Here is a 27,984-nt window from a genome sequence, read left to right on the forward strand (position 1 = left end):
AGTATTCCATTGTATGGGTGTTAGAAAACGTGTTGAATCATTTACCAGTTGGTGGACCTTCGGGTTATTTCCAGTGTTTGGGATATTGAACTGCTATGATCGTTCATGTGCAAAAAATAAAATCACCTCAAAGAACTGTACTTCCTGCAGTTCTGCACACCTCACCAAGAGGTCTTTGCCAGCCATCTGCAGGCCTACTACCCACTTCCAGCCCTGCTCCCGCTCATGTTTTCCTCCTCCACCCACCCCTGAGCTAGAAGGCTCACTCCCCCTGAGGAACCAGAGATCTTGAGAACACAGGCTGTGACACAGATGCCAGGTTCACCTACTTGCCTGCATTATGTTCAACCCCACAGGCCATTATAATTCTCAGAACACACCTGATACAGTCATGTGACCGCAGGTCAAAGCAGGAAGTCAGTTCCATCCTTCCTCGCTTCTCCATCATTACGGTGCTAGCCCAGTCTCTCACCTGAGAAACTAGAATTGTCCCTGTTTGCACCCTCGGCCTGTACTATCTCGTCTTCATAGAGCAGGCAAGGCGATCCTGGTAAAACAAATCAATCATGAAATTTTCCCATTCTCAATTATCTAATGATTGCATTACGGAATAAAATCTTGAGTACTGAGATGGCCAAGCTTAGCTGCTTAAAAATATATGTTGGAGTGAATTTACCTGATAATGCAGGATTTGTGAGGGAAATGTAAGACAGCTACTGCACAGCAAATTTCCATTTCTTGTTCTCTACGCAGGACTCAAATTTTGGCAGGATATCTTGATTGGACCAAGGGAACGACTCTGGAGAGAGGACAAGAGCCCCACTCATAAGAGTAAGAAGGAATGAAAAAGAAGGAAAATCACATGTCCGATTAAGCAGGTCACAGAGGAGATGGCATCTCTGAAATGATAGCGGCTGTCGAAGATGACACATCTGTGAACAAATAAATAGGTTTCTTCTCTAAGACATCCCCAGGGGACCTTACCTCCTCTCTCTATACTTTCCACCATCTTATCCAAGGGTTTCAAGATTTTTATTTTACTTATCCTGACAATCCTATTCCTTTTCTGCTCGCCTCCATTTATATTCAGACAGACATTGAGTCTAATAACACAGACATACAAAACTTTTTGACCAATTCCATTCTTTAGAAACTGCCTTCCGATTGCTCATTCTCTACAATGACAAAAGACTTTTTCTTTTAGTCCATTCACATTCATCTTCCATATCAATATATAGTTGTTTTAATTTTTTTATGTCATGAGGAATATATGCTTCTATAAACCAGCACCGTTCAACAGTCTGTTCTGTGATGACAGAAATGTTCTACATCTGTACTGTCCAATAACATAGTCACTAGCCACAAACAACTACTGAGCTCTTGAAATGTGGCCATTGATACTGAGGAACTAAATTTTTAATTTAATTTTAATTAATTTACATTTGACTAGCCTAGCCACATGTGGCTAGTGGCTACAGAATTAGTGCAAAACTATCGGGGAACGTGTAATCAATGTGGGAAGATAAGACATGGACTTTTTTTTAAAGCATTTGTATCCTGGATAACTTACACATTGTTAATAGGAGTCCTCCCCACCTCTCCCTTTCAAATAAATAATAGTCTCTTTAGGGAAAACTTTATTTTAGGATTTTTTTAACTTTACCTGATTCTAAATACAAATTCCTTGATCCAATTACTCCATGTCCATTTCACCTCATGCAGAGTTTACATACTCTGAGTACGTTAGACAGAGTATGAAGGTACCACTGACATGTAATTCACCTAACTCAGTGCTCATTCCACAAGGGCAGTGACATTTCTCTTTCTTTCACCACTGTGTGCTCAGCTGGTAGATTAGTAACAGGTACAAAGGAAGTACATACTTGATAAAAATTCGTTGAATGAACAAATAGATTCAGTGTAAGGCTATTGTTTCTTAGGTTCCTCTGAATAGTATCAAGTCCTGACAATTAATGATAGAGGTACTGGTTTTCAATTAATACTTCACACTGTCCTTGGAAAACTGAACTGGTATTATTTATGTGCCCCACGTTCCGTTAATCAGATACTGCTTTTTTGGACCAATGTCTTCTCCTAAAGTTTTCCATTTCTAGCAACATCCAGATCCAAATGACTTACCTCTTTCAATAATCTCAGTAATGTTTTTCTTCACTTAAATTATCTCAGGCATTCCAGAGATTAGCTGACAAAATTGAGCGATCGGTATGTATTGGTCCTGGGGTTAACAGATTATGTCTCTATATCAACACATATTTAACATAGGATGAGTTTATCAGGCTTTTCCTGTGTCTGCATTCATATGATTTCTCTCAGTACATACTTATCAGCTGTGTAATGAGCTAGAATGTTTTTGCTCAATCTGATTCTACGTTAATTGTAACTGACTTTCTTTCCTATGAGTTAAGACATAAAATGTGTTGGAATTGATCACTGAAGACAACCACATTTGCTACATTTATAAGGGCATTTTTTCCTCCATGCAGATTCCCTGCTATCTCCTAAGGGTGCACATCCAGCAAGAGGCTGTTCTGAAAGGAATATGTTTCTATTTGTTAGGAACTCACAGATATTTAATGATGTCTGAGGGGTTACAGAAGGCATTTGCATAATCACCGAGTTAACAGGGTTTCACTTGCATGTAAGGAGCTGCGACTCTGCAGAAGGATTTTCCACCTTCACTGTATCTACAGGTTTCTCCCATGTGTGTATCTTCTTATGTTTAATAAGGCAAGACTACAGGCAAAAGCTTTCCCACACTCAGTGCATTCAAAGGATCTCTCTCCTGTACGAGGTCTTTGATGGACAATGAGCTGTTGCTTTGTGATGAAGGCGTCCCACATTCCTACCTTTATGAGGCTTTCCCTCCTGTGTGAATTTTCTGATGTTTGATGAGATCCTGACTTCTGAGAATAGGATTTTCCAGTCACTACATACAAAGGGAGTCTTGCCTGTATGAACTCCCTGTTGTGATATGAAACCTGTCTTCTGGATGAAGCCTTGTCCGCATTCACTGCATATATAATGTTTCTCTCCAGTCGGAGTTCACTGATGTACAATGAAACTGACCTTCTGGGTGAAGCCCTGTCCACAATTATTCCATATATAGGGTTCCTCTCCAGTATGAATTTTCTGATGTAAAATGGGACATGAGTCAATGAGAAAGGTCTTGCCACATTCAGCACATACATAAGGTTTCTCTCCTGTATGAGTTTTCTGGTGTTCAGTGAGCCTGAACTTTGCGGTATATGATTTCTCACATCTATTGCATCCATGGGGTTTCTCTCCCAGGTGAATTCTCTGATGTTTAGTGAACTGAGACTTCCTGATGAAGAATTCCCCACATTCAGTGACTATGTGGGGTTTCTCAATTTTGTGAGCTCTCTGAGGCTTAATAAACTGAGCCTTAGTGCTGATGGGTTTTGCAATTTCAGGCAATTTTAGTATGAATTTGCTCATGCTTTGTAAGGAGAAAGGATTTCCTATCTCCATTACACTCAACACGCTTCTTTATTTCACAGCTTGTGTTCTCATTGACTAAACTTAAATTTGATTTCAGAGTTTTTCCATGATTTGGCCTTAAAGGAAAATGATGTTGGTCTGGATGAACAATGTTTTCACAGGCCTTATGCTCATAGCATTGTTCCATTCTCTTTAGACATCTTTGGTTATGCAAGTGTCCCCACAAGTGATCATCAACATTTTCAACTTCTAGGAAAGAAGAGAACAATGAATGCCTAGGTGTGCATTGGCTCTTTCGTGTTGACTGCATGATCTCAGTATAAAAGACTTTAATAATGTTCCTTATTTCTTGGACATTGGTAAAAACACAATATACAAATATCAAGTGACAAAAGCAGTAAGTACACAAACAAGCTTAGATAATTCACAATGAATACATATAGATTTGGCTGCTTTCTAAATTGCACCTTGCAAAACACGCAGAGATAGGAAAAAACAAGATAGTCACTGTTAGAAGAGAAAGAGAGGTGGAAGGGAAACCTGATCTACATAGAGCTAGAAAAATCCAACCCTCTTCCCACCCATCCACCATGCCCTGTCAGTTACTAATATGTAAATTCCAAGCAGTCAGCCCGACAATGAAGTTAATACTGCCTCAATTACTCCATTTACCCATATTTCCATTCCACTACTTCCCCCACAAATACTATCTATTATTAGCCTTCACATGGCTGTCTTCAGGCCAATCTTTTGGCAGTCTCTCTCTCTAGATAGAGGACTATGAATTCAAAGATCTCTGTTTGGAGTGAGGCCTGGAAGGTGGAATTTCATAGCAAGGGAGGTGGAAGAAATAGACAGAGACACTGTGGCAATGGACAAAAAAGGAGGAGATCTGAGAAACCTAGGAAGAAGATTAAAGGAAAAACCTACAGTTTTTTCCTTCCTATGTGTTTCTTTCCTGTGAGTCTCCTTTACTATTCACACAGAACATTTTACTTCTGACACCTCTGGTCACCAAATGTGTGGAGGTTTTTCCCCACAACAAGCAATTCTCCACACACCAGCTGGGTGTCCTGCAATTCAACTCAGTTCTGATTCTATCTACTTAGAGATAGCATCAGATCCCACAGGTTAAGGATTCATTCCTACAAGACTGCCCCCCTACATAGACAGCCACACACACACACACACACAAACATTTCAGATGCCAGTCATAAGCCCAGGTTATTACCTGGGCTTCTGACCAACCACTATAGAGTAGAAGTTCCAAAGACCCCCACCTTGGGTTCTATTAATTTGCTAGAGCAGCTCACAGAATTCAGTGAAACACTTAACGTTCATCAGTTTATTATGTAATAAAGGATACAGATGAACAACCAGATGAGGAGATACATAGGGAGAGGTCTGGGAGGTCCTGAGCACAGAAGGTTCTGTCCCAGGGAAGTTAAGGTGTGTCCCCCTCCCAGTGTGAATATGCTCACCAACCTGGGAGCTCCCTGAACCCCAAGCTTTTGATTTTATGGAGGCTTCATCATGTGGGCATGATCCATCATTAACTCCATTTTCAGCCCTTCTCAAGCGAATGGGGGGTGGGGCTGAAAATTCCAAGCTTCTAATCACAGCTTGGTCTTTCCAGGAACCAGTCCCTATCCAGGAGCCAGGCAGGAGCCCACCCAGAGTTGCCTCATTAGAACAAAAGACAGTCCTATCACCCAGGAAATTACAAGGTTTTCAGGAGCTCTGTGCCAGGAACTGGGGGCAGAGACCAAGATATATATTTTCTATTATCTCACAATAGAGAACTAGGCAAAGAAGAAAAAAAAAATCAAAATGTACATAAACAGGGATCAGATCTCAGAAAAAGAAAAAGGGGTGTATTTTCCCGTAAACTCCTACAAAGACAAAGCTCTCATATGGGAAGAAGCTACAGGGAGCAGCTGTATAGATAGCCTCAGACTCTCTCACAGCCGTGGCACCTTCTCTGACTGATTACAACATGATTTTCTCGGCTTCCTCCCTTGCTGGTTCTCACCCACTCACCTGGACAGGTTTGACTGTGGATTTCGTCTTCCATTGTCCATGGTTCTTCCCCCTGCTCCAACTTGGAGAGTGCATCTGGTTTGCTGGCTTGATACCCTGTTCATGGGAAATGACAGAAGAGTCAGACCCTGAATTGGGCTGGGACGTCAAGATGGGAGATTGTTCCATTTTAGGGACTATACAGTTTCACCTCTGCAAAGTGGTGGTTTTTCCCTCAGGAGAGGGAACTACATATATGCACTGTTGCCTGGAGCCAGAGAAGGGTCTGGGAATCTACCACTTGAAAGCACTGCAGAGACTCTGAAGCACTAAGCAGCTGAGAGGAAAGGCCACTGATGGGGCACCCTCTGAGTGACAGCGGAGAGCTGTCCTCACCCACGGACACCAGGTTGCTATAGTACTCCAACATCACATCCTGGTACAGGTCCTTCTGAGCAGGGGCCAGGAGCTGCCACTCCTCCCAGGTGAACTCCACAGCCACATCCTCCAACATCAGCGATTCCTCTAATAATGTGGTCCTATTTAACATGAAGTATTTCCCTTTTATTGATACAGATGGAACGTAAAGGATAAAGAAGGAACTGCTTATTTTTACCATATAGACTACATCAATACAAGCGTTTTTTTTTTTTTTAAACTTTGTAGTAGAAGGAAAATACTATTGGAATATTCTGCAATTATATATTCAGTATTCCATTTATTCAACAAGGTAGACATTTCTATAATGTGTAGCCATTAAATCCTCTTGCTAACCAAGAGTCACATATATATATATATGAGCACTTATTTGCCAAACATGATACACATTTGGGTGATATCAAGCTTAATAAAACATACTACTACATTCATCAAGGGCCTTCCCAGATTTGGTGGATCCGAATTAACCATGTAAAGACAACAGATGCAAAAATTATAAGATATGACATGTTTAATAGTGTGTTTAAAATGTTGTAAGGAACAAAGTCTTTTAAAATGTCTAAAGAACAGAAAACGATAAAGAGACAGGCAGATTTGAGAAAAAAAGTATTTCTGAAAAAAGAGATACACGTGGCGTGCGAGCACACACACGGATGCGTGCATACGTTAAAAGCATATTAGAGGCTTTGAAGGGATCATTAGTGAACTAGAAATTACCCAAAATGCAGCACAGAGCTACTGCAGATAGGGAGAATGTTCCATAAAGCCATGATAATTCGCTAGAGGGACTCACAACCCACCAAAAGCTCACAGTTAGAGTTCATTACAGTTAAAGGATCAAGATTAACATCAACCAAGAGAAGAGGCGCAAAGGGCAGAGTCCAGGAAAGTTCCAAAGGTGGAGCTTCCAGTTGTCCTCCTGCAGTGCAGTTACTTTCTGGGTATAAACCTGTGACAGTAGGTAGGGAGTGCTGCCAACCAGAGAAGCTCACCTGAGTACTGACGTCCAGAGCCTTTCCTGGGGCTCAATCGTGTCAGTCTGGTAGGACACCCAGGTATCTGACTTCAGTCTCCAGCCCCTCCAGAGGTCCACTGACACCAAGTGATCCATAGCTCCCACCCTAAATCATACTGTGGGTATGGTCTAAAGGCCCCACTCTAGACACATTGTTGATATCTAGCCCGGCCCAAGGCCCCCAGAGTAAACCACACTGTGGGTGTGGCTTTTCCTTTTTCCTTTGCTGATTTTAATCACTATCCTTTCTATAATAAATGTAACACTGAGTATAACAAGCTTTCTGAGTACTGTGAGTCCTCCCAGCAAATTATCAAACCTGAGGATGGTCTTGGGGACCCCCAACACAAAAGGGAAAGTCCTCATTTGGTGTATATATATGTTACTTTTCCTGGATTCATGGATACATTTTAAAGATAAAGGAGTCAAATGACTATATGTATTTCATATATATTATATATAAGATAAAAGATTCAAATGATTACATATATATATTTAAATAAATAATCAATTATTGACTCAATCTCTAAACCCTCTCCCTTCCCCAGAGTATAGGGGATGGGGTTGAAAGTTCCAAGCTTCTAATCATGGCTTGGTTTTTCTGGTGACCAGCTGCTATCCAGGAGCCCACCCAGAGTCACCTTATTAGAACAAAAGAAGCTCCTATCACTCAGGAGATTACAAAGGCTTTAGGAGCTCTGTGTCAGGAACCAGGAGCAGAGACCAAATATATATTTTTCACTATGTCATGATAAGGCTTTGGGATTAAATATCTTGCTCAAGAACACTCTGTGTGTTAGAGCTACAATTTGAACCCAGCTCTGCCCGTCTCCAAGCACATGACCTTAACAACAGCTGTATTCCCTTACCACATCCCCTCATCATAAAACTTAGCTCTGTTGCTATCTTCAAGGAGTTTACTACCCAGAGCCCCCTTGGAGGATGGCCATATAGTCAGAGACGCAAGACCTGAGCCTCTGAAATCATCTCTTACAACATTCAGCGGCACATGAAACCACTTTCTCCCATAAACATAGAAACACACAAACTGCAGGCTCCATGTCTGCCCCCAAAGCAGCAGATCCGAGGTCAACACTCATATGGCTTTCTACAGTCCAGACTCGAGCTTGGGTGAAAGGCTCCCGGGATAAATCGCCCACTTCTTGGATCATCTTGATCTCATCTTCCACCATACATGGCCACAAATCATTCTCTGATGAGCTCTCTGTGACTTTCCTGCACCCCCTAAACTCACAGGGCCCCTCACCTCCCATCCTGTATCTCCAGATTTTTGTTTTTTGAGGAAGATTAGCCCGGAGCTAACTGCTGCCAATCCTCCTCGTTTGGCTGAGGAAGACTGGCCCTGAGCTAACATCTGTGCCCATCTCCCTTTACTTTATATGTGGGACGCCTACCACAGCATGGCTTGCCAAGCAGCGCCATGTCCGCACCTGGGATCCGAACCGGTGAACCCCAGGCCGCCGAAGCAGAACGTGCGCACTTAACCACTGTGCCACCGGGCCGGCCCCTATCCTGTATCTCAAATATCAGGACAATTTGGTTGAGACCACTGAACCTCATTTGACTCTGTAACACCATCAGAGGAAAAGGTGCACAGCCCCAATGCAATGGTAGTCAAGGGAAGAATCAGTGAATGCAACTTAGAGGCATCCAGGGTATAATTCTTTCAAAAGTCAACTCTCCTTTCCCCACAAGCATCCATGGTCCTCCACTGAGGAACCCTTGAAGAGCTTCCACTTCATTTTTCAGCCTAAAGCACTTTGAATACAATGGAATCTCTCCTCTTACCTATAGTGGCTATGTCTTAACGTTGTCCCCAAAGGGCCCAACTGCTTTTCCAGAAAAAAAGAGAAAAATATATATATACCACACAGATACATAACTAGTCCTTGAAGAGGGATTTAGACTTATTTGAAGGACTGAAGGGAAAGTAACACTGAACAGGACTGGGCCTCCAAAGCATTAGCCTCTCAACTACAGACACACATGAGCCTCCCCAGATACTGACCATAGGACCCTGTCAATTGTCAAACCTGGGAAATACACTGTTTACAACCTGCCAGTTCCATCAGGTAGCCCAATATAAATTCCAAACTTGAATGGCATTTGTTGACAAATACTACTGTTATGGGCTGAATTGTGTTCCCCCAAATCCATATGTTCAAGTCATAACCTTCAGTACCTCAGAACATGACTGTATTTGGAGATAAGAGCTTTAAAGAGGTAATGTAACTGGTACCCTTATAAAAGGAGGAAATTTGGACACCGATAGACACAGAGGGAAGACTATGTGAAGACACAGGAGGAAGGCCATCTACAAGCCAAGGAGAGAGACCTCAGAAGAAACTAACCATGCTGACACTTTGATCTCAGACTTCTAGCCTCCAGAATTGTGAGAAAGATAATGTCTGTTAAGTCACCCAGTCTGTGGTACTTTGTAATGACAGCCCTAGAAAATGAACACAACCACCCTCAACTCCAGTTCCCCATCACTAGCCATATAAGGCAGCATCCCTGATCTCGGTACTCTCAGTTGTTGGCCACATACAACCGCACACAGTATGTGGTTACCTGTACTAAGGAGAAAGGCGTAAGGCTTCAAATGTTTCCCTAAAATACATGGAGATGGAAATGGAGCACTTGAGAGCATTAAATAACTAAATAATGCAGTTGACATTTGGCAAACAGCATATGTAATAAATGTTAGCTATAGTTGTTAAGAAGGAGGAGTGAAGCCATAGAGGATATTAAGTTGATATAGCCTGCTTAAAGAGGGCGATCTGGAACTGTCAACCCCATTAACATTTTTTATTTACCTGGGATATCAACCTCTGAAAGGTGAGTTCAGCGCCTGGTCCTCAGGGATTAGGGCAGGCCTTGGCACTCCAATTGGGGACCCTGACAGTTTCAGTGAGAAAGACGCAATGACTGCCGTGATAAGACGTGCAGATTCGTAAGACAAAGTGGAGAGGATCTGAAGTCCGAGTGGAAGAACTCCTTTCTGATTCTCTGCTGAAGAGCATCTATCTTGAATCCATGCCGTTAGAGGCCATTACTTTGCGTGTTTTGTTCACTGGTGTATCCCGTGTCTACAACAGTGCCTGGCACAGCACAGATGCTCAAAAAAATACTTCTTGTGAATTACTCAAAAACCCAGTTTGGAATTCAATTATGAGACAGCTACTTCATGGCAAATTTCTACTTTATTTTTCCTTATAAGCAGGACTCACTGTTTTTAAGCGGAATAATCTTTATTGGATCAAGGGAAAGAACCCTGAGTATAGAAGAGACGACAAGGGCCCCATTCCCAAGAGAGTGAGAATGAATGACAAGGCTAAATCACATCTCGATTCATGTCACAGAGGAGCCAAGATCTTTGAAATGGTGGCAACTCTAAAATTAGGTGACAGACCTGTGGATGAATGCAAGGGTTCTTCTCCAAGACATCCAAAGGGATCTCACCTTCACCTATTTCACAGGCTACCCTCCATTTTTGAAGCTATTTTCTTCACTAATTGGATGTATTCTATGGGTCCTATTCCTTCTCTGATCTGCCCCTTTTACATTCTGACAGTAGCTTCTATTCAGGATTTTAAAAAATTGTTTCTTGGAATAACACTGATCCTTAGACTTTCCTTCCAGTAGCTTCTTTCCTTCAGTGGCAAAAATAATTTTGATTACTCAATTAGGTCATTCATTCATCTTTCAAATCTATGTATAATTCGTTTCTACTTTCCAATGTGCTGGGGAATATACAATTATCTATAAACTATCAAAGAAGTTTTAATCTAGGTAGAGAGCCAAGACACGAACATTTTTTAAAAGTATCCATGTCCCATTTTATGTACGTAAAATTAAGTGAATCCCTTCCCCTCCCCCTCCAAATAATAACAATATGCCCCTTGAACGAGAAATTATCAGGACACTTTGTTCCTTATACTGTATGTCCCTTTCAACTAATGTACGTGTACACAGCCTTTGATCACATTTGCTGGAGGGTAACATTGCTATATGCATGAAATGTAGTTTTAAAAAAATTGCTAGCTCAAAGGTAGCAAGGACTTTTTGTTTAGTTCATTACTGTCATCATCTATAGGTCCTAGACAGTACTAGGTAAAGGAAATAGTTGTTAAAGTTTTCCTGAGTGGTGTGTGCACAGGATGGGAACTGTCTTCTATGGTAAGAGCTTGGCTAATAGGTTACTCAAGAGTTTTGAGCTTTGTTCCGGGGTGATATTTATAAAGTTAATCACTACTATTTCAGTAGTCTGAAATAAACTGAATAAACTTAGAAATGAAGAAATGCAAAACCATATAATGACCCTGAGTGGAAAAAGACACTCGCCCTTCAAAAAGGGAGGGGGATGCATTGTGTTACAACCTTAGTTGATGATGTGTAACATACACAACCTCGTTTGAATTGAGTCACTGACATATCAACTAGGAGTTTGATTCAAGGTATATTGTCCTAAAATGTACACTATGTATATTATCAGATGTATAATTATGTTAGAATTGACAGAAATCTCTAAAATAGTATTCATTTTCACAGGGCTTATTTCCTTTATGCATTTTTTTCTGACATTTTGCTGAAGAAGTTCCACAGGTGGTGTGTTCAGTTTTATTTCTATATGATTTTCTCTGCCAACTGATGAGGCAGAATGTACCAAGGGCAGCACTGCCAAATTCACTGTCTTCAAAGGTCCAAGAGTTTCTATCCTGTGTGAACTCTCTGACACCTACTGAAGTCTTATTTCTGGGGAAGGACTTTTCCACAGTCATTACAGTTCTACCAGATATGAGCTCACTGATGGTACGTGACCTAAGAAGCAGTGGTAGGGTTTATCTTTCCCCAAAAGGCTTTCCCAGTCTCTGTATTCATACTATGTCTCACAGTATACACTTATCAGCCATATAATAAGCTAGAAGGTTTTATTCAAGGGTTTTCTCCACCATGACTGTACCACAGTTTATTCCTGTATGTTTCTTGTGACATAAAATATGACGTAACTGATCACGGAAGGCACTACCACATTCACTGCATTCATAAGGTTTCTCTGTGCAAATTCTATTATCTGCTGAGGGTGGACATCTGGCACCCGGCTGTCCCACAATGGCTACCTTCCTATCTGCTAGAAGCCCACTGATGTGGAAGGAAGTCTGAGCTGCCACAGCAGGTATTTGCATGGTCACCATATTAACAGGGTTTTTCTCCTGTAAGAGTTCATTTGCATGTGAAGAGCTGTGAGTCTTTGAGAAAGGATTCTCCAACTTGACTGAACCTACACGTTTCTCTCTTGCATGAAGCATTCCCTTATGATAAACAAGGCATGACAAGTGGGAGAAGGCTTTCCCACAGTCAGAACACCCATATGGTCTCTCTCCTGTATGAGTTCTCCGATGTCTATTGAGGCATGACTTATCTCTAAAAGCCTTCCCACAGTCACTGCATGTATAGGGTTTCTCTCCTGTATGAATTCTCTGATGGTTAATGAGACCAGACTTGTGTGAACAGGATTTTCCACATTCAGTACATACAAAGGGAGTCTTTCCTGTGTGGAATCTCTGATGTGAGATGAGGCATGTCTTCTGGCTGAAGCCTTTCCCACATTCAGTGCATACATAGGGCTTCTCTCCAGTGTGAGTTCGTTGATGTATAAGGAGATTGCCCTTCTGAATGAAACCTTTCCCACATTCACTGCATATATAAGGTTTCTCTCCAGTGTGAGTTCGCTGATGTACAATGAGATTGCCCTTCTGAATGAAGCCTTTTCCACACTCACTGCATATATATGATTTCTCTCCCGTATGAGTTTTCTGATGTGCATTGAGCTGTGATTTCCAGCGGAATGTTTTGTCACATTCAGTGCATTCATACGGTTTTTCTCCTGTATGAGTTCTCTGATGCTCAGTAAGCCTGGACTTTCTGGAGAATGCCTTGTCACACAGACTGCATGCATGAGGCTTCTCTCCTGTGTGAACTCTCTGATGATTAATGAGCCGAGACTTCTTGATGAAGCCTTTTCCACAGTCGTTGCATACATAGGGTTTCTCTCCTGTATGAATTTTCTGATGAATAAGCAGCCGCGATTTCTTGGGGAAGGCTTTGTCACATTCAGTGCATTCATACCGCTTCTCTCCTACATGAGTCTTCTGATGCTCAGTGAGCCTGGACTTTCTGGAGAAGGCTTTCCCACATATAGGACATCCATGAGGTTTCTCTCCTGTATGGACTCTCTGATGATCAATGAGGCGAGACTTCTTGATGAAGGCTTTCCCACATTCAGTGCATACATGGGGTTTATCTGTCTTTTGAGTTCTTTGATGCTTAATGAATTGTAAATTTGTGTTTGTAGAATTTACACATTCAGAAAATTTAATTTCAGTATGAAAGTGCTCATGCTTTGTGTGGAGGAAGGATTTTGCATTTCTATTAACTTCAACAAGGTTCTTTACTTCATAGCTTCTGTTCCTGTTGACTAAACTTAAATTTGATTTCAAAGTTTTCCCATGTAAGTCAGATGTATCTTTCTGCCGTAAAGGAAAATTACTTTTACTCCGATGAACGTTTCCAAATGCATTATGTTTATGGTATTGTTCCATCCTCTTTAGACATCTTTGATTTTGCAAGTGCCCCAGTTGATGACCAGCATCTTTCTTGATTTCTAGGAAAGAAGAGAAGAATGAATCTTCCTTTGAGCTTGGTATAGAATAAAATTATTTCACAAACAGCTTTGGGTAGACTGACTTTATTGACAACACTATGACCTCAGTTTAAAGAAACTCCAAATAAATATGTTTGTTATCACCTGGACAAGAGTAAAACACTATAATCTAAACAAAGAATGCTAGAAACAAAAAATAATACAAACAAAGAAAATAAAAGGTAAAAACAGTCAGTGTATACACAGGGTTAGCTCATTCAAAATGAAACAATAGAAAGAATAAACAAATGGGACTTCATCAGACTAAAGAGCTTCTTCAAGGCAAGGGAAAACAGAAAAAAAACCAGCTCACTAATTGGGAAAAAATATTTACAAGCCACTTATCCGACAAAGGGTTAATCTCCATAATATACAAAGAACTCACACTGCTTAACAACAAAAAAACAAACAACCCGATCAAAAAATGGGCAGAGGACATGAACAGACATTTCTCAAAAGAAGATATGAATATGGCCAATAGACACATGAAAAGATGTTCATCATCGCTAATCATCAGGGAAATGCAAATCAAAACTACACTAAGATATCACCTTACCCCCGTTAGATTGGCAAAAACATCCAAAACCAAGAACGACAAATGTTGGAGAGGTTGTGGAGAAAGAGGAACCCTCATACACTGTTGGTGGGAATGCAAACTGGTACAGCCACTATGGAAAACAGTATGGAGATTTCTCAAAAAGTTAAAAATAGAAATACCCTATGACCCAGCCATCCCATTACTGGGTATCTATCCTAAGAACCTGATATCAGATATCTCAAGAGTCCGTTGCACCCCTATGTTCATCGCAGCATTATTTACAATAGCCAAGATGTGGAACCAGCCTACATGCCCAGAAACTGATGATTGGATAAAGAAGATGTGGTATATATACACAATGGAATACTACTCAGCCATAAAAAAAAAAAAAAAAAAGACGAAATTGGCCCATTCACAACAATGTGGATGGACCTCGAGGGCATTATGTTAAGCGAAATAAGTCAGTCAGAGAAAGACGAACTCTATATGACTCCACTCATAGGTGGAAATTAGTATATTGAGAAGGAGATCTGATAGGTGGTTACCAGGGAAAAGGGGGGGTGGGGGGAGGGTACGGAGGGGGAAGTGGTGTACCCACAACATGACTAACAAAAATGTACAACTGAAATTTCACAAGCTTGTAATCCATCATAACATTAATAAAAAAAAAAAAAAATGAGTAAATATAAATTTGGCTGCTTTCTAAATGTCACCTTATAAAGCATGGAGATAACAAAATAAAACCAAGTTACTATTAGCCCTAGACCACAGAAGAAAGAGGGATATTTGTTTCAAAATTACGTGGGACACATTCATATATCCACAAATCCTTATTAAATTATGACTATGTACTGTGCTGATGTACTGTGCTGATGATGAGGATATAGAAACATATTCCTTATTTTCACTGAGCATACTTTCTAGTTAGGGAAAACTGAACAAGAAAGCAGGGATCAAGGAGGCAGATACCAATTGTGAAAAGTGGTTTGAGGGAGCAATGGAGAACAAGGTGCAGGAAATCATGATATAATCTGGAGAGAGAAAAGACACGGCTCACTCATGGTTTCAACATGGGGCAGTTAACAAACATGAGGAATCAAGTATTATTCCTAATTATTTGACCATGGCCACTGGATAGGTGGGTTGTGCCTTTTAATGCGATGGGAAATATTACCGAGGTTTGGAATTTGGGGAAATCAAGTATGTATTTCAAAGCATATCAACCTTCAGATGAGTTTTAGATATCCAACACAGACATGAAGAACTCAATTGGATGTACAAATCTTGAGAAAGGTCTTAACTGGAGATAAGAATGTGGAAATCATTAGTATACAAAGACAGAGGACTGGATGAGATCATGTTTGAAAAAACGTGAAAACTGAAACAAGATGAAGGCATGGGACCAAGTTTATAGTTACTGTAGCATTAAGAGTTTGGGTATTAAAAAAGCCCAGTGAGGAGTACCAAACACTGTCTATACTGACAAGGGAAATAAACATTTCTATACTAAGAAAACTACAGTCATGCCTCGCTTAACAACAGGGGTACTTCCTGAGAAATGTATCCTTAGGTGATTGTATCGTTGTGTGAACATGATAGAGTGCACTTACACAAACCTAGATGGTATATCCTACTACACACCTAGGTTATACGGAACTAATCTAATGGGACCACCATTCTATATGCGTATCTGGTCTGTTGTGGACCAAAACGTCATTATGCGGTACATGACTGTACAAGTGTTTTAGGAGCTCTGTGCCAGGAACCAGGGCCAAAGACTGAATATGTATTTCTTTTATGACAATATCACACTAGGGAACTGTCACCTTTTTCAGTCACATTTTGTACCTGTACACATGTGATATTTAAATCGTTCCCATTTCAATGTAATGATTCCCAAACCCACATCTTGCCACTAACAGCATCTTCTTTCAAAATTCTACATAGATATCTTGCTTTCCATCATTTAAAGGGTCCTAAAAGATCACACTTCTGATCCTGGACCAGGATGCTTGGTAGTTTTGCTTTTCATTTTTCTTAGAACTCCAGAATGTACTTTACTATTGTGACACTGCTGCTATTCAGTGAGAAGGAAAGACTACATATCCAAGGATAAACAAGTCCAACTTACAACCCCATCATTCTACCTCACTTACTGACAAGGTCCACAAAAGCCTGGAAATAAAATGCACGTTGCCAAAGATCATCCCATTTATCCACATTCACACTCCACTAGTTCTTCAACAAATACCTCCTAACATTGGCCTTCACGTGGCTGGCTTCAGGCCAATCTTTTTTCCAACAGTCCCCACATGGCCTTGCATATTTCCAACTTCACACCTTCATTCTTTGCCCTTCATCATCTTTATTCAAATCCTAGATGTGCCTCCTCTCTATCATCCTCCCATTCTATGTCACTGTAAGCTCTGTTTCCCCTAAATTTCTAAAGTATTCCCCAACTTTACTGTTCATTTGGACAATTAACTTCCCATAGCCCTGAACTATAGCAAAAGATGCCTCATTTGAAAGCTAAACTTCTACATCTTATATGCAGATTTGTCCTCTATTTGCTACTAAAATCTTATCCTAGGCTGTATTGCTTTATTTCTCACTAAATTCAATCTCTTCTAGCACATATTAAGCTTGTGGTTCATGAACGAGGCTCAAGAGAGCCTGCTTACAGCATTATATATAGTCCAGCCCAGGCTGTGACCCCAAATCTATCAAGAACACACTCTCAAAAGCAGAGGTCTAGATTCAAGCGTTAGGAAACCATGCATTTAAGCAATTCTTGTCTTTCTGATTGCTAGTCATCCAAGGCTCTTCTCAATCTGTACTCATATCATAGGAGATCTCACTTAGTCCATATTTCTATCTCTAGTCCTAAACTCTCCCTGAACTCCTGGGGTATATCCAAATGCAGCAGAACGCTCCACTCGGATGTGAACAAACCCACCTAAATTACAATGTCCAAAACAGAACTTGATTTCTCAACCCAACATCTCCTTCTCCACCTCAGGAAATGGCAACGCCACTCCTCCTGGGACTCATGCCAAAAACCTTACCATCATCCTTCATTTGTATTTTTCATTCACACCTGTTACCTACTTCAATAGAAAACTCTTTCTGTCCTCCTTTATATACACATTCAGAAGCTAACCAGCCCTCACCCCTTCTACCCAGGTCAAAGACAAGCATTCTGTCTGTACTCCAGCAAGAAGCTCCCAACTGGATTTCAGGCTTCAACCTCTGATCATTACTGTCTCCTTTCTACAAAGTAGCCAAAGTGATTGTTTTAAATATAAATTATTTCATGTCACTCCTCTACTGAAAACTACCTAGTGTTTTCTCATCTCATTATTTTAAAAAGTCAAGTCCTAGGAGCCAGTCTGGTGGCACAGCAGTTAAGTTCACACCTTCCGCTTCGGCGGTCCAGGGTTCGCCAGTTTGGATCCCAAGTGTGGACCTACGCACCACTTGTCAAGCCATGCTGTGGCAGGTGTCCCACATGTAAAAACTAGAGGAAGATGGGCACGGGTGTTAGCTCATGGCCCGTCTTCCTCAGCAAAAAGAGGACGATTGGCAGTAGATGTTACCTCAGGGCTAATCTTGCTCCAAAAAAAAAAAATCAAGTCCTTTAAATGCCCTTGAAAGGTCCTACATGACCTGTCCACCTACCACACTGACCTTATCTCCCATCCACTGTCCCTCTTGCTCCCTCCGCTGTATTCACACAGGCTTCCTTGAGGTTCCTCAAACATATTTCTGCCATGGGCCTTTGAACTTGCTATTTTGTCTACTTTGGAATGCAATTCACCCAAAGCACCTCCTCATATCCCTCATATAGCTGCTTAAAGGCATCTCACCAGAGAGGCATTCCCATTCCTAGAGGACCTAAGATTACAGTGCCTACGCTACATTCCTAGCTGCTAAGAGCCGCTCCTGGGCCCCCTCACACAATATTCCATTTTGCAGTTTTATTAATCTTCCTGACACTTTCACAAGACATCATATTTATATATTTGCTGTGATGGATTGTGTGTCTCCTCCTTTTAACATGTAATCTCTAAGAAGAATTTTGTTGTTGTTGTTCACAGCTGTCAGTGCCAGTGTGTAATAGGCTATCAAAAAACATTTAAGGTAATCAGAAAGTATTTAAAGCAATGAACCAAGGAAAGATTCTCATGTAGGGAGCACAATGGGAACACAACTAAATATAGTTGACTTTGAGTTTACAAAAAGGAAAGCGAACTCTGTATGAGCAAGATGATACCATATCACAGAGGTCGTTGACAGAAGAGAGATTTCCATCTTGAATGACTAGTAACATGATTAATTGGGCCTCAATGTCCTCAGACTATCATAAGGAAAAGGAAAGATTCAAGGTAATATATCCAGCCCACCAGTATCGTGTAAGAATAACTAAAATAATGACCAGAATAAACTACAAGAGCAAGTTAAAGCATAGCAGACATGAGGTTTAGTGCTGTGATTTCGGTGGAGAATAGCGAACGAGAAATTTTAAGAAATCAACAGGAATAGCAAAGACTTTAAGTAATACAAACTGAGGATGGAGGGAAATGTCCAGGAAAAATCACACTTTGCCTGCCCCTAAATCCCTTGGAATTTCCTAGGTGACAGGAGTGTCTTTTGTTCTAATGAGGCGACTCTGGATGACTCCTGGATGGGGCCAGTCACCAGAAAGACCAAGTCATGATGAGAAGCCTGGACTTTTCAGCCAACCCCCCTTCTCTGGAGAGGGGTCAGGGGCTGGAAAGAAGTTAATGATCCATTGTGCCTATATGGTGCAGCCTCCATAAAATCCCAAAGTACAGGGCTCAGAAAGCTTCTGGGTTGATGAGCACGTGGAGATTCGTGGAGAGCGGCATGCTCAGAGAGCATCGACGCTCCAAACCCCTTCCCTCATACCTCCCCCTATGCATCTCTTCCATCTGGCTGTTCCTGAGTTATAATATGCTTTTATAATACCCCAGTAACCAAGTAAGTAAAATGTTTCTCTGCGTTCTGTGAACCACTCCAGCAAACGAATCAAATCCAAGGAGGGGGTCATGGGAACCTCTGTCTAGAGCTGGTCAGTCAGAAGCACAGGTGACCACCTGGACTTTTGACTGGCGTTTGAAGTGGAGGCACCGGCAGTCTTGCAGTACTGAACCCTTAACCTGTGAGTCTGACGCTATCTACAGGCAGACAGTGTCAGAACTGAGTGAAACTGTAGGACACCCAGCTGGTGTCGCAAAGAATTGCTTATTGTGGGGAAAACCCCCAAAGCATCTGGTGTGACAAGTGTTGTGAGTGTGGTAGTGAGGTGAGAGTAAAGGAGACACACAGGAGGAGGACCGAGGTTTACTACACAGTCAGGATATATGATGTAAGTAACAGAAGGTACTACAGACCAAATGTTTATGCACCACCCCAAATTTATACGTTGAAATCCTAAGCCCCAATCAAAGATGCGGGTAGATGTTAGGAAGGGAAATCAACATTGTCCAAAGGCGCAGGAAGGTGCAGCAGCCAGAAGACAGTGCTAAAATCAAACATCTCTCTTTGGAGAGAGGCACGGAAGCGGGAATTTCATAGCAAGAAAAGTAGAAGGAACAGGTGTTGATACAGTGAAGACGGGGGAAGAAGCATGGCAAGATTTGAGAATTCTAAGAAGAAACCTACAGGGGGAAAACAATCAAGACATAGACAAAATAAATAGGGATCGAATCCAAAAAGAGGTATGTTCCTCTAAACGCCTAAAAGAAAAAGCTCTTCCATGGGAGATTCGTGGAGGCTATGTTTATATGTCCTCAGACACCCTCACAGCTGTGACAACTCTGAATGACTAGAATATGACTTCCTTGGCTGCCCTCCTTGTTGGTTCTCTCTCACCTGGACAAGTTCGTCTGTGGATGCCATCTTCTGTTGTCCACAGTTCTCCTTGTTCCAATCTGGAGAGTGCATCTGGCTTGCTGGCTTGATACCCTGTTCATGGGAAATGACAGAAGAGGCAGGCTCTTTGAATTGGGCTGTGGCCTGCCAACGCAGAACAGTGTTATCTTTTGGGAACTATGCAATTTGCAGGTTGGCAAAGTAAAGGCTTTTCTCTCAGGAAAGGGCACATTATACTCTCTAATCTGGAACCAGAGAGGGAACTGAAAATCTACCACTTCAGAGCACCCCATACACTCCAGAAGTTTCCAGAAGCTGAGAATGGAAACACCACTGACTAGGAACCCTCTGAGCGACACAGGGGAGCGGTCCTCACCCACGGACACCAGGTTGCTATAGTTCTCCAACATCACATCCCGGTACAGGTTCCTCTGAGCAGGGGCCAGGAGCTGCCACTCCTCCCAGGTGAACTCCACAGCCACGTCCTCCAGTGTCAGCAATTCCTGTAATTACACGGTCCTGTTTAACGTGAGTGTTTCTCTAGTTATTGAAATAGAAGGAACGTGAAGGAAGTTATCCTGCTCATTTTCACCATATAGGCTGCATCTATATACTCAGGTGTTTTGAATTTTTTAAGCTACACTGTTAAAGAAGCCAAATTTATCCATGTTCAAACCTATGTCTAGAAAAATATTCTGTAATTGTGCAGTCAACCATCATTCAACAAATCAGAAATTTCTGTAATAAGTAGTCATTAAATCCTCTTGCTAAACTAGAAACATTCGCAATATATATATTTGAAGCATTTGCTACATATATATATATTTTTGAAGCAAGCAAATATTTGCTAGGCATTAAATTTATTCTAAGATATCAGGATGAATAAACACATTCCTATATTCACCATGAATCTTCATAACCATTATCAGAATCAACCATGAAGAAACTCCAAAAGATACAATTATAAGATACTATATATTAAATAAGTATGTTTTATATGTCAGGAGGAATAAAAGCTTCTTTCCAAAACTTATTCAAAGAACCAGACTACTGAAGAACATTAAGCAGGCCAAGAAAATAAACAGCATCCTTCAAAAAACAGATATATACATATAATTTATATTTACACTACCAGGCAGGTACACAGCATATTAGATACACTGAGGAGATAATGAACTGGAAGGTAAATCTGAAATTACTCAAAATGCAACACAAGGACAAAATAACAGGATATAGAAAAGACAGAATAATAAATATAAAGGACAGAGTGAGGTCTAACATCTCCCAATTCATGAAAGTTTACGAAAGTTTATGAAGGCACTATCCGAAGATCTAAGGGCTGAGATAGACGCATCTGTATATATCTATACAGACACAGATGGACACACAGGTGCAGCGACAGGACGTACACAACTACTGCCCATTTGTTCAGCCACACGAGGGGACTAGGAAAGAAGTGCATAAGGAGGAATCTTACTTTTTTGCTCTATGTACTTTGTATCACTGGAGTTTTAAAAATGTACACAGGCACATTTGTATGATTAAATTTTAAAAAGGCAATAAAAGATGAGGCAGGAGGGACTAGCTCTGAACACAGGGAAGGAGCGCGTACTATCTTAGATTGGGAGAAGTTCTAAAGCAAACCCTCTGGGATCCCCAGAATTTGATCAGGTAACAGTACTTTTAATGCCCCACTGCCAAATCTGAACTCAAACACCAGTTCAGCCATCTGTTCATACAGGACCTTTGAAAGTCATATAATTCTTCATTTTCTTAGGTCATCTAGGTTTTATTCTCAGATTAACCTGACTGCTGCAAGGCCAGGTCCACGGGTCACCTTATTATGGTCCCGTGAAGAACTGTGCCTACTGAATTCTCTTGGTCTGTTCTCAAAGGTGGTCTCTGAGGAACCCAGCTTTTGCATTTATGAGAAGGCTGAGATTAAGGACACTGTCTACCATATTACCTCTACGAAGAACCATTAAAAAAAAAAGCCCTGAGACATAAGTGCCATGGAATATATGTGACACCCTCTGAGGAACTGGTCTGCTTTCTCCTCAGGGTCAGTGCATATCCTGTAATCATGATTCTCAGCTTGTGATGGCTGTCAGAGATATGAGATATAAGCTGACAGCTAATGTAACCCGTACGATGCTCTTGTCACACATAACATTAGAACATTAGTCATTTAGTGTAGATCCTATGAACTATCCCTGATCCTACTTTGCCTTGATGTCGAAGTTAGAGTCTAAATTTATTTCTGCACAAATCCTACTTTACCAACTTACACTCTTCCATTTAACTCAACTGACTTTTAAAGTCTTCCAGAAATCAATCATAGAATGAAGGAAAGAATAAAGCAAATCAAAAGTCACCTGATCCTTGATCATTTTCTTCTGTTATTGGGAAATAATGGCCAGTAACCGGGATGCTGTGTCTTTAGTCTCTTCTTGAACTGCCCTAAATTTCCGGTTAGAAAGCTTAGTCTCTGGTCAACGATGTCCCCACAAATGATGACAGCCAGGTCCTGAAACCTCCTCCTCACTTCACTTGATGTATCTTGCTCCTGGAGCCAAGACCTTTGGGCTGAAAAGTAAATTCACTTTGAGTATAAATTTCCTCTGCGCCCAGATGTCATCACTGCCACTGTCCCTTTATTTGGAGCCCCAGAGACTATTACACTCTGGAGGAATAAAACGAAAGATTCTGACTGTGTGGGTAGCATGTCTTCCTTGTGTGAAGTGGAAGTGGGGTGACTGTGAGAGGGGAGATGGGAAAGGAGAACAAGCACGATACGATGCCCCCACAGCAAGGGAATTCTCATACAGAGTGGTTTTTGGAAAGAAAATATACAAAAGGTGAGGATCTGGACATCTATTCCTTTAGAACCAGGTGTGCTCATGTACCTATTCAGAAGTCTGTATACACCTAATGTGTAGACACACCTCAGTGTCAAATTTACGAAGCAAAGCATTACCTAACAGACCATCTTCACTAATCATTCTGTGAAAGAAACAAACAAAGGAAAACCAATAGAAAAAAATGTAAACATACAGAACAAAACTATGGGGGCCGGCCCCGTGGCCGAGTGGTTAAGTTCGCACACTCTGCGTGGGCGGCCCAGAGTTTCACCAGTTTGGACCCTGGGCGCGGACATGGCACTGCTCATCAAGCCATGCTGAGACGGTGTCCCTGACAGCACGATCAGAAGGACCTACAACTAGAAAATACAGCTATGTACTGGGGGGTTTGGGGAGAAGAAGAAGAGAGGGAAAAAAAAGAAGATTGGCAACAGATGTTAGCTCAGGTGCCCATCTTTAAAAAAAAAAAGGAAAAACTATGATTTGTGGATATATATACATTTAGTAAAAGTATACAACCATGCATTATATAAAATAAGTTCAAGAAAGCAGTTAGTTTTGGGCAAGGAAGAGGGGCATGGACTACAGGATATAACAAGATGCATTTGCATCAACTTATTTCTTCAAAAAAGTGCCAATAACAAAAAAAATCACGTACATCACGGAGGAAAATCTCACTGAGTGAAAATGGCAGAGTAGGAAGTTCCAAGGGCTCATCCCTCCACTGAAACATCAAAGTATCAAGTAAAAACTGTCAGAACCCTGACAAACAGTCAGAGGTTCACAGCAACAGAGAGAACGCTGAATCAAGAAAAAGGCATCTTAAAAATGGTAGGAAAGCTCTGTGCCATTTTTATTTGCCCTTCCTTCACTCCCTCCCCAGTTTGGTGACGGTCTTGGAGACGGCAGCCGGCATTGCCAGAGCGGGACCCTGGATCTTGGTCCTGGAAGGAGCAGAGCAGACCTTATTCGAAAAGAATCGTGTTTGTCTGTTCTAACCTGTCTGGGGCCTACCTGAAGGACGGATGCAACGTGCCCATCCCTGTTTTTCCTAATTTGGAACTCACTCAGGGAGGATAAGCAGCGGGCATTTCTCAAAAACACCGCAAGGCAGACAGACAACCTGCAGCTGCCTGGAGCAAAAGATTACAGCGGAGGCATAGCTGAAAGGTTGGGAGGAAAAGCTAGGAAGAGAGTTTCTTTGGGAAATTAGGCCATTCAAAAGCACCAGTGTATAGTGGGGAATTTATAAAGCCACGTACATTCACAGGGCAAGAAACCTGTTCAGAAAAGACATGAGAAGACCCTAAGCTTTCCCTCTGGCTGATCTCTATGCTCAGTGCAAGCAGGAAATGAAGGCTAAGGCAGGGTTGTAAATGGCCTAGCTAAGCAGTGAAGAAGTACCCCAGGACATAACACACACCATGGAAACACTGTACTGAGTGAGTGAAACAAGCCAGACGCAAAGGTCACATATTGTACGATTCCGTGTATATGCAATATCCAGAATAGGTAAATCCATAGAGACGGAAAGCAGATTGGCAGTTGCCAAGGTCTGGGGAAGGGGGAAATGCAGAGCGACTGCTTAATGGGAACAGGATTTCCTTTTGGGGTGATAACAATGTTCTGGAACTAGAGAGAATTGGTGGTTGCACACCACTGTGAATTTACTAAAAGCAGACTTTAAAATGGATAATTTTACGTTTGTGGATTTCACCTTAATTAAAAAAAAAAAATCAAACACATCCTACAAATGACCAGTGAAACAATAAGTACTTTGTCTAAAAGCAAGAGCATGGCTTGGATGAGCAGGATTGCCACCATTATCTATAACTATTCTGGAAATGCTATCCAGTTAATTTGACAAAGAATAAAGTAAGATTAATCAATACTAGAGAACAGGAAGCAAACCAATATGATTAAGCAAAAGTCAAGAGTTTCAGTGATTTCAGTGGACATCTATCAAAAATGACTTTTTAGATGGCTGATTACAGAATTTATATCTAAAAATTGATAGCATTCCAAAACACACACTTATAGCAGCGTTACATGATGGAATATTTTTGGGAAATAGTTTAACACTTTGTATTGACTACTTTCAGGAGTTATTATTAGAATGCAAAAATCCACTTGTAGGAATTTTTGCAAAGGAAACAACGGCACATACATGCAAAGTTGATATGAAAGTATTATTTACCTCTATTAATAGAGAATTAATTGAGTGAGTAAAAGTAGACACAACCAGTGAAATACTATGCAGCTATTAAAAATGCTAACAATATATATTTAGTGAAAAGACACATACCTCAAAGTTATGTATAGCATAAGCACATAAAAAGATGCTCAACATCACTGGTCTTCAGAGAAATACAAATCAAAACCACAACTGAGATATCACTTCGTACCCACTAGGATGGCATAATAAAAACATGAAAATAACAAGTCTTGGTGACCATTTGGAGGAAGTGGAACCCTCACACACTGCTGGTGGGAAGGTAAAATGGTGCAGCCACTTTGGAAAACAGTCTGGCAGATCCTCCAACAGTTAAACATATTTACCATATGACACGGCAGTTCCACTCTAGGTTTATATCCAAGAGAAGTAAAAACATGTCCACACAAAAGTTTGTGGCAGCATTATTTATATCAGCCCAAACGTGGAATCAAGCCAAAGATCCATCAGCTTATGAAAGGAAAGCACAATGTGTTATCGCCACATAATGGAAAATTATTCAGGAATAAAAAGGAAATGAAGTACGCATACATGCTACCACAAGGAGAAACCTCCAAAACAAGAAGCCGGTCACAAAAGACCACATGTTATACGAAACATGCAGAATAGGCAAATCCATAGAGACAGAAAGGAGATATGTGGTTGCTTGGAGGTGGGGAGAATGGAAGGATAAGGGGTGGTAACTAGAGGGTTTCCTTTCAAAGTGACGAAAATCTTCTAAAATTGACTCTGGTGACGGTTGCACATAACCGTGAATATACTAAAAACCGCAGAATTGTACACTTTAAACAGATGAATTGTACCAAAAGTGAATAATAAAGCTATTATTAGAAAAAAAAAAAGGCTATGAGTAGACCTCTAATTACACGCTTACTGAAGTATTTAGGGGAAATGTATAAATGTTTGCAACTTATGCTGAAATACACAAAAATGTAAAAAGATGGATTAATGACGACTCGAGGAGCGAAGTATGGATAGGTAATGTGATAAGGAAACAATAAAATCATGACAGTAAAATCTAGGTGATAGGCATACAAGTATTCAAATGTAAAATTCTTCAAATTTTGCTATACGTTGAAAATTTTCAGAATAAAATCATGGGAACTGGGAAGCTCATAATAATAAGAGTTCAATGAGATGAGCAGAAACAAAAATATTTTTAAGTAATTGCTCTTCTATGTAATGGTAAACTGAAAGAAGAGAACAAAAAGGTCAAAAATAAAAAGACACCATTCATAATGGCAAAAAAATTAAAAATCAAGGTGGAGATGAGAAAGAAGGAACCACACCCTTGGGTAAATGCAGAATCATAACCTGTTCCCAGTAGTGATAACTGAATCTTTGAGCATTTAAATTGTATCTAAATGAATGCACACATTGAGTGATTTCAGTCATAACGGCACGGGTTTGCCTTTTACTGAAATTTTTTAAAAAATTTTTTAAAGAAAAAATTTTATTATACCAATTTTTATGATATGAAATTAAACGACGAGGCGAATTTTACCAATATTTCAGCAGTTTAATGCAATTATGAAAATCAAGCATAGAACAATGAAAACTAAAAGGAAAATACATGAAAAACTTTAACAAACGTTACACTGGGGAACAGAAAAGGGGTAACAGATGTTATTTTACTTGCGTTAGAATGATGCTCAAATATGTACACGAGTGTGTGTGTACGCATACACACAGTCAACTTGCAGGAAAGACAAAACCCTCATCTTTAGCAGAAACCTTACCACTTTAGACGTGCTTAATCCTCGATCTCCAACGAAGCTTTCATATTTACAGGGCCGAGAGGAAGAGACGTGGGAAGCCAACGGCGATTTGCCATCTAGGCGGTGAAGGACCTGAAGGACCGAGGGGGAAACGAACGTTGGAACCTCAAACCAGCACCAACCAGCTTCAGCCCTCTCAGTGACTGACACACCTGGACCCCCCCAAGCAGCAGTCACACTCCCTTGGTATAATCCCGAAACCTGGACCAGACACCCGGATGCACTGACCATGAACCCCCGCTCCTCAGTCACTGAACCGCACCTTAAATCCCGAATCCGGACCACACACAGCTTTTACTGACAAAACTACTCCCCACCCCAGTCCTCGATCACCGAGCACTAAAGAGACCAAACTCTGACCCCGGACTTAAAATCGTTGATCTCCACAGGCCTTTAATCACTGACCACCAGAATCCTTCAGGACTGACGCCAAAAGCACCCCAACCAGACACCCCAGTCACCGACTCCCACCTGCTTCTTCTCCGCCCACGGACTCCACTCCATTCAGACACCCACAGACACCTCGACCCTCTCATCCTCCTCCACCGAGACAGCCACACACACCCCCGATTTCCTCGTGACCCCAAACGCGACCTCCTAGAAGCTGCCCTTCCGTGAATCTTTATTCTGCTGCGAGCCTCGCCCACCCTCCGCGCCCGCCTACGGCGGCCGACGAGGGTCTGAGACGTTTGTACGGAGCACGGACACTTGGATTTCCGGCTTTACCCTGGGAAGTAATATGTCCGCGCCCAAGTAGCCGCGGATCCAGGGAGCGGCCATCTTTCAATATTTGACGTACAGAAGGCGAAGCGGCCCTGCCGGCCAGAGTACACAGGGAAGGCTCGGAACGATGAAAAGCCACTGAAACAACCCCATTTCTCGGCACTTTACACCCTGCGCCGCAAACTGCGTTGATTTTCAGAGGCTCGAGGTTACACAAGACAAACATGCGGTGGGCTGCGTCCACCACAAGAGCTGTGGAGAGAAGTAATCCACGTTGCAC

The 27,984-nt window shown here is 41.3% G+C and overlaps 1 protein-coding gene and 1 pseudogene across 4 annotated transcripts; both read right to left on the reverse strand.

The window, feature by feature from the left end:
• Positions 1 to 759: 759 nt before the first annotated feature.
• On the reverse strand, positions 760 to 7,048 carry LOC124250312 (zinc finger protein 350-like; annotated as a pseudogene).
• A 3,170-nt stretch (positions 7,049 to 10,218) lies between these two features.
• Positions 10,219 to 27,631, reverse strand: ZNF613 (zinc finger protein 613). Of its 4 annotated transcripts, none has more exons than XM_046684393.1 (6): positions 27,576 to 27,631; positions 26,943 to 27,053; positions 22,485 to 22,695; positions 20,486 to 20,612; positions 20,110 to 20,202; positions 10,219 to 13,637 (listed from the first exon to the last, which is right to left on the reverse strand). In XM_046684393.1, the coding sequence occupies exons 3-6, from the start codon at positions 22,497 to 22,499 to the stop codon at positions 11,905 to 11,907; spliced, it is 1,968 nt and encodes a 655-aa protein (XP_046540349.1). In that variant the 5' UTR covers positions 22,500 to 22,695; positions 26,943 to 27,053; positions 27,576 to 27,631; the 3' UTR covers positions 10,219 to 11,904. The 4 variants fall into 4 exon arrangements, with proteins under 4 accessions (XP_046540349.1, XP_046540350.1, XP_046540348.1 ...); XM_046684394.1 differs by having other exon boundaries at positions 27,546 to 27,622; XM_046684392.1 differs by having other exon boundaries at positions 27,453 to 27,579.
• Between the last annotated feature and the right edge of the window lie 353 nt (positions 27,632 to 27,984).

Source organism: Equus quagga, chromosome 13 (genome assembly GCF_021613505.1).
Source record: "Equus quagga isolate Etosha38 chromosome 13, UCLA_HA_Equagga_1.0, whole genome shotgun sequence".
NCBI lineage: Eukaryota > Metazoa > Chordata > Mammalia > Perissodactyla > Equidae > Equus > Equus quagga.